The sequence below is a fragment of the Sinocyclocheilus grahami genome, unplaced genomic scaffold (genome assembly GCF_001515645.1).
Source record: "Sinocyclocheilus grahami isolate Dianchi unplaced genomic scaffold, SAMN03320097.WGS_v1.1 scaffold252.1, whole genome shotgun sequence".
NCBI lineage: Eukaryota > Metazoa > Chordata > Actinopteri > Cypriniformes > Cyprinidae > Sinocyclocheilus > Sinocyclocheilus grahami.
Genome location: NW_015505431.1, coordinates 28,478 through 35,748, shown reverse-complemented (window position 1 = coordinate 35,748; position 7,271 = coordinate 28,478). Strand labels below are relative to the sequence as shown.

General features: G+C 37.7%; 2 protein-coding genes across 2 annotated transcripts; one reads left to right on the top strand and one right to left on the bottom strand.

The window, feature by feature from the left end:
* Positions 1-6: 6 nt before the first annotated feature.
* On the bottom strand, positions 7-2,341 carry LOC107598549 (guanine nucleotide-binding protein G(I)/G(S)/G(O) subunit gamma-5-like). The gene is made up of 3 exons (XM_016289923.1): positions 2,212-2,341; positions 1,069-1,219; positions 7-222 (listed from the first exon to the last, which is right to left on the bottom strand). The coding sequence occupies exons 1-2, from the start codon at positions 2,302-2,304 to the stop codon at positions 1,094-1,096; spliced, it is 219 nt and encodes a 72-aa protein (XP_016145409.1). The 5' UTR covers positions 2,305-2,341; the 3' UTR covers positions 7-222; positions 1,069-1,093.
* A 1,109-nt stretch (positions 2,342-3,450) lies between these two features.
* On the top strand, positions 3,451-7,102 carry LOC107598521 (uncharacterized). The gene is made up of 8 exons (XM_016289893.1): positions 3,451-3,474; positions 3,925-3,979; positions 4,291-4,617; positions 6,443-6,481; positions 6,568-6,658; positions 6,739-6,796; positions 6,871-6,939; positions 7,025-7,102. The coding sequence occupies exons 1-8, from the start codon at positions 3,451-3,453 to the stop codon at positions 7,100-7,102; spliced, it is 741 nt and encodes a 246-aa protein (XP_016145379.1).
* Positions 7,103-7,271: the final 169 nt, after the last annotated feature.

Genomic DNA, 7,271 nt, shown 5'->3' with positions numbered 1-7,271 from the left:
GGTATTTTGATGTCATACACCGATCGGTCTGAATACAGTTCATACAAATAGACAGCAACTGTGCAGATATGAAGAAAATGAACACAGTAGAAATATTTCTTGCTTTGCTATGCTAAGTAGTGTTTGTGTGTGTGTAGTGCTCCAGGAGGTCTTTATGGAGTAGTGTAAAGGTAGAAACAGACACTTGAAGGCAGCCACATCATCTGAAGCGCTTCACCAGCTCTGAAATAACAGATTTAATATAGATATTAGTATATTTAAAGGAGTAGTCCAAAAATGGAAATTTGCAGAGAACAGGCCACCCAGTATGTAGGTGAGTTTTTTCATGGGAACAGATTTGGAGAAATGTAGCATTGTATCACTTGCTCAGCAGTGGATCCTCTGCAGTGAATGGGTGCCGTCAGAATGGGAGTCCAAACAGCTGATAAAAACATCCACAAGTAATCCACACCACTCCAGTCCATCAGTTAATGCCTTGTGAAGTGAAAAACCGCATGTTCGTAAGAAACAAATCCACCTATAAGGAGTTTCAACTTAATTCAAGAAATACAAGTCCATAAGCAAAATATGAGTCCATAATCCATAATGACGCTTCATCAAGTAAAATCCGCTGTCCATCCGCTGTTGTCCTCTCACATCAAAATCCACCAACTTATTTAGAACTGCTTGTAAATGGTACTTGATCTGTGCATATTTCTCTCCTGATTCAGGCAAGATGATTTTTTCACTGGAGGAAACAATATTATGGATTATGGACACACATTTTTGCCAGAAGCAACAGGTTGAAGGTAAAAATGTCTTGATGGATTAGTTTCTTACAAACAAACAGCTTGTGGATTACTTGTGGATTATTGTGATGTGTTTATCAGCTGTTTGGACTCTCATTCTGATGGCACCCATTCACTGCAGAGCATCCACTGCTGAGCAAGTGAAGTAATGCTACATTTCTCCAAATCTGATGAATAAACAAACTCATCTACATCTTTGATGGGCTGATACATTTTGATTGTGTATGCATGTACTAAACGCATCTACAGTGCTTTAGAAGGACAGGAGGCTGTAGGTAACCTATGTGTGTTCAGACAGCAGTCGTTCAGAGGAGGCCGCAGGACTTGGGCGGGCGGAAGGGGTTGTCGCTGGACGGTACACCCACCAGCAGCGGGTCTTTATGGCCGTTCTGCAGGCAGAAGTTCTTCAGGTCTGTGGCAGCTTGAGAAACCTACAGAAATTACAATTAAGTCGACATTTTAAACGATACTATGCATTGAGTGCACACACCCCTGAGCAAACTTAGTTTTATTCCCGTCTATATTTTGAAGGTTTTATCGAGGGGTTAAAAACAAGAATTCTGAACCTTGCCTTATCTAATGTTCAGGATTCTGTTCTGGAAATGTATGCAAATTACTGCAAATTTAATCAGCTAATACATAATTTGCACATTTAAACATAACATTTCAAAAGACTTTTGGAAAATTATTCTTAATGTACTGTGATCAAGTTTTTTTTAACCTATTAGTACCTTGCCCTACATTTATGGCTGTAATAAGCTTTTCTATAAGTTATCTGATCGCTTCTGAGCATTAAACAAAGTAAATCTGTTTTTGTCCGAGTGGGATGACGAATTTATAGGATGTAAAAAGTAATTAACTGAAAAACTAGGTTACCACTACTTTGAAAAAATAACATTGGCAAACATTGCATTTAAAGTTACATTTATTGCACAGTATTATAAAAAAAAAAAGGCATTTTCATATTTGGGGTATTTTAGGCTGGGTCACCATAATTAATGCACACAAAAACTAAAAGTTTAGTTTGGACACATACCAAGGTTTTACAATTGTATTCTTAAAAGTAACATAATATACAATGAATTGCCATAGTATTGCAATCTGATACCATCACTATAGTACCACCAGCAGAGCTTCAGTTTGCATATATTTACACTATTAATGAGCATGAGACACAACTTCTAACAGTTGTCTGAACTTTCACGCCTAAAATACGCTTCTGGCAGTTAAAAAACTCGTATAAAACAGCTTAAAAGCATCTCGGACGTCACGTTATTTACCTATACATGAGTTAAAACGCGTTTAAAATGTTGTTTTGTCGGTTAGCGTTAGCACTAGCAGTGACTCAAACCGGTTAAACTCATCCATAAACTCTCCAAATCCAAAACTCTTTCACGTTTATTGTTGAAGCTGGCATACTTACGTTAATTCGCCGTATTTTGGCCTCTAGGCTGAGCTGTTTGACGGCTTTCTGCACCACAGCCACACTGCTGCTGCTAGCGTTATTGTTGGACATGATGACTGACGGACTCCAAGAGAGCTCGCGGAAGTTTGAGGGACATATTTTTTAGAGTGTATACACACACACACACACACACACACACACACACACACACACACAATGTTGTGTTTCCATGTTTTATGGGGACATTCCGTCGGCGTAATGGTTTTTATACTGTACAAACTATTTTCTATCGCCCTACACCAACCCTACCCCTAAACTTAGCCATCACAGTAAACTTTCTGCATTTTTAGATGTTCAAAAAACTTCCTTCTGTATGATTTATAAACTTGTTTCCTCATGGGGACCTCAAAAATTTTCCTCATGGGGACCTAAAACATTTGGTCCCCATAATGTGATAAATACCACAGACACACACACACACACACACACACACACACGTACTGTAACATACTGTATATAGGCTTTTGAAAATTGTTTTAAATACACGTTATAATACGTTTTACATTTTAGGATTAAAATGTAGGATTTAGGATTTATTTTTTTTTATTTTTTTTTTTACAAATGGAGGTTTTGTCAAATTTAACTTACTTTGGGGGAGAGTATTGGAAAGTATATGAACATATGTGCAGTGTCTCACAGACTAGACAGCAACGGAACCAAGTAGCATTACTTTCGCAAGTATAGCCTAAGTGAGAAACAAGTCATACAAACAGGCAGAGTGTTATTATTAGCCTATATATATATCTCTCATAATCTCTTGAAAATTGAATTCTGTTCTAGGGACACAAAAATGTGACATTGTGATGTACAAAAGGTACAAAAGCTGTTAGTGGGGTGATACTTTTTCAAAAGTCACTGAATTGTACCATTTACGTACTAATATTTACCTTTAAGTTACTAATATGTCCCCGTTATGGGTAAATATGGTACAAATGTGTAGCTTTTGAAAAGGTACTGCCTCACTGACAGCTTTTGAACTTTTTTATTGTAGTGTACATATGGCTCAGACTCCTCCTTCGATGTGGAATGTGTATCATTTCCAACCGATGAAGTGATGAACTCAACACAACTGATGAACTCATTTTGAGTTATGTTCAAGTCCTCGTCAAAAACAATGTGGGAAATTATGCATGGTAAGCATGAGCTATACTAATAATGATATTTGGCGCCTTCAGAGCTACAATATTTCCCGTAGTTATGACACCATCTAAGACAAGTGTGGTCAGCTGTTTTTTTTTTAATATACATTTCTCACCATAGTTTCACAGGGGAAGAGGACATGTTGTTTTGGTCTCAGGCTATCTTGTCTCACCAGTATTTGTCTTTACTTCTGTTTTTATGCTCGTCATTAGAAGACTACAGTATCATGGTAATATATTTCATTTTAAATCATGTTTAGTTAAAATTACTGCAATGATTGATTGCTTACTGCACTGCACTGTATTTTAGCACAAGACAGCACTTATGGTAGTAAGGAACAGTCTGGTCATTTGTGGTCACTTTAAGTCAAGCAATGATAAGAACAAGGCTTCTATTACATGCTTCTGTAAAAGGTTAAGGAATAATGACAACAGAATGCATATTATTTACTTGTCTTAATTAAGTGTGTGAAGACTGAATCAGATATTTGATTCATGGAGGTTTTTGCATGATACATCTCATGTCTTGCAGGTGTGTCCAGCTCTACTGCTTCAATCCTTCATCTGGATCTCTCTGATGGCAAAGGGTAACATACCTGTGATGTGGTAATGTAATGAACACCAGTCTTTACCGAAGACTGTTTTCCGATAAGCAGAAAACAAAGCTGTTTTACTGGCAGCACATTTGAAACAACTTCTCTTACAGCATCCAGTGCCACTTCAGTTGAGGTCAAACGGTCACAGTTTACAGCTTTCTGTACTTGCAGTGTAGTCCCTTCTGAGCCCTTTATTTTTAAGAGTTTTAAGGTTCTTCATGGAACCATAATGCTAATTAAGAACCTTGATTTTTAGTGTGTCTCAAAGCAGCCTTCCAAGCATGCACTGGTGTGTATTCCAGGTGTGCAGTATGACGTGACTCATATCGTCAGCACAATGTGTGTGGTCCGGCAGTCGACGGTGCTCATACCCTGCAAACACACTTCTCGATACGAGCAGGTGAGCGCAGCCGAATGGCTCTTTGAGAAATCCCCGTGGCAGAGGGTCAGGGTGTCTCAGGACCCTGCGTTTGTAGGCCGTGTGGAGTTTGTGCAGCCTGCCACGGGAAACTGCTCGCTGCTGCTGAGGGACGTGAGGGAGAGTGACGCCGGCATCTTCCGGTTTGTGCTCAGCACTGCTTCCGGGCAAAATTGGACAAACGATCAGGGAATCCAGCTAGAAGTCACAGGTGAGTGGAGAGCCGGATAGGTGATAGGTGTGAATAAAGACCTTTTACATTTCAATGTAAGAACTGGAATTGAACTGATTATACAGAATCAACCACTAATCATTTTGGGCTGCTTAAAGCTAAACCATGTCACTTTTTTTCAGAAATAACAATATTTAAATAATAAGCGAGTACACTATGCAAGTTGTGGCTCTCTAGCGGGCGAAGCATAAAACTACATGTTACTGACTTGCGTTTTTTCCTTCAACCGCTAGGGGTCCAAAAGTTACACAGTGTAGCATTTTGAAAAATTTAAATATAAAGATCTTGTCTCACAAAAAGATCTTTATATTTACATTGATTCCTTGGGCAGATGTCCATATCCAGAGTAATTTACATCACATTGCATTACATTTACATACACTATAGCAGCGGTTCTCAAAGTTTTTGGGGCCAGGGACCCCACACAGGGGAGAAAACTTTCCAAGGACCGCTAATAATTATAAAAGCAGTTAAGCATATGATTACTACAATATGTACTCTTTTGGCACTTCTGTTTTCCTGGAATTTGTTTTTTTTTCTGGATTATATTAAATCTACCTTTTTTTTATTTTAATTTTTTTATTGTCTTTTATATACAATATATAGTTTATAAAAATATATATATAGTTTATTTTTTTAATTATTAATTAAATAATTTTTTCTCTCAAATTTAGTTTTTACAGTTTTTTCGGGATTTCGTTTTAATGGTTTAATTACATTTTAATAATCCAAAAGGATGTTTAATGAATTTAACTTAATATTTTATTAAATGTTTACAACAATATATGGCCATATGAAATGTTTTACTTTCTTCAGAAAATCTGTGTTGTTTTTTTTCTTTATTTTTAAAGGAATAATCACACTATTTTTGATATTTGTGTTATTTAACATTTAATTATTGCATGTTTGCATCATATTCTGAATTTGCATGTCACTGTTTATATTCATTTCGAGGAATACTAAATCTGTTTTTGTGCAAGGGAGGGGAGTAAATGCATGCTCACATTTAGTCTAGCATGTAAAGGCATGCTCACATTTGAATTCCCCATTCAAATCTAGGGGAAGTCGTGGCCTAATGGTTAGAGAGTCGGACTCGTAACCTAAACCTTCGAGTCTCAGGTCCAGCAGGGATTGTAGGTGGGGGGAGTGAATGTACAGCGCTCTCTCTCATTACAATACCACGACTGAGGTGCCCTTGAGCAAAGCACTGAGCCCCCAACTGCCCACTGCTCCGGGTGTGTGTTCACGGTGTGTGTGTTTACTTAGGATGGGTTAAATGCAGAGCACTGATTCCTAGTATGGGTAACCATACTTGGCCACATGTCACTTCACTTCACTTCAATACAACAAGCTTCAATACAATGCTTCTGCACTTACTCCCGATTTCTCTAAACATGGAAAAAAATCGGAAAACAAAGTAACTAGTGTTACTTATTTGAAAAAGTAACTTAAAAATAAAAAGTAATGTGTTTAATTTAATGTAAAGTAGTCTGATTACATAACTTGTTACTTGTAATGCGTTACCGCTGATAAACACACATGTTAAGCATAGACTTCTTTTTTCTGTTCCAGATGCGACAACAAGCTTCAATACAATGCTTCTGCACTTACTCCCGATTTCTCTAAATATGGAAAAAAATCGGAAAACAAAGTAACTAGTGTTACTTATTTGAAAAAGTAACTTAAAAATAAAAAGTAATGTGTTTAATTTAATGTAAAGTAGTCTGATTACATAACTTGTTACTTGTAATGCGTTACCGCTGATAAACACATGTTAAGCATAGACTTCTTTTTTCTGTTCCAGATGCACAGAGATCAGACGCTGTTACAGTCTCTGTTAAAGGTGAGAATCATCTCTGTTGATCTCAGTCAGCTCATTGTCTATGTAAAGAGTAACAGTTCTTCTTCCTCTCGTCTGCACGGCTGAAGAAAGCAGCTCATCTCTGATCAGGGTGACGGTGGGAATCACTGCAGCTGTTGTCTTGATGTCTGTGGTTTTCATCGGGCTGTTGATCAGAAGGTGAAGGAGACTCTGCGTCTGTACTGTCAGAAAGATTCAGAGTCAGTTTGTGCTCGCGTTCATTTCTTCTTCTCTCTCAGGAAACGAGCGACTCCATCAGAAGAGCACAAGCACGGAGGATCAGGACACAATAAGACGGTGAGTACGTCTCCTCATCTGTGTCTGTCAGTTCTGGAGGGAGAATGAATTCTCTCATCATTGTGTGTCGTCAGGAGTCTCCTGAGGACGCCTACATGAGCCTTGAGCCCAAGTCCAGATGTTCTGAATACGACACTCTGGATGTGAGTTCCTCTGCTGTTGCTGTTTATCATGTGGATGTTTAACATCAGATCTTATTAGTGATGAATATGTTCACTTCTTCTCCAGAATATGAAGAGATCCTGTGAAAACACAGACCAACCTGAAGCTCAGGATCCTATATATGATAACATTGTTCAAAACTGACAATTGATTTATTTAATTTGACAATTTTAATTCGATCTGACATCTTCATTTCATTTGGCATTCGTTTTTAAAGCTGTGCTGTGAAAATGCACAGTATTTTATACTTTTGAGTTATCTCTTTACATTGACACAGGGAAGTTGTATTTACCTAGAATATTAAGTACTTTCA

Bases quoted from the DNA above. Each gene is read 5' to 3' on its own strand.
- LOC107598549 (XM_016289923.1), bottom strand. From the start codon at position 2,304: ATGTCCAACAATAACGCTAGCAGCAGCAGTGTGGCTGTGGTGCAGAAA. The intron at 1,220-2,211 runs GTAAGTATGCCA...TAATTTCTGTAG, and splicing joins CCAAAATACGGCGAATTAAC to GTTTCTCAAGCTGCCACAGA.
- LOC107598521 (XM_016289893.1), top strand. From the start codon at position 3,451: ATGACACCATCTAAGACAAGTGTG. The intron at 4,618-6,442 runs GTGAGTGGAGAG...TTTCTGTTCCAG, and splicing joins AATCCAGCTAGAAGTCACAG to ATGCACAGAGATCAGACGCT. The intron at 6,797-6,870 runs GTGAGTACGTCT...GTGTGTCGTCAG, and splicing joins GATCAGGACACAATAAGACG to GAGTCTCCTGAGGACGCCTA.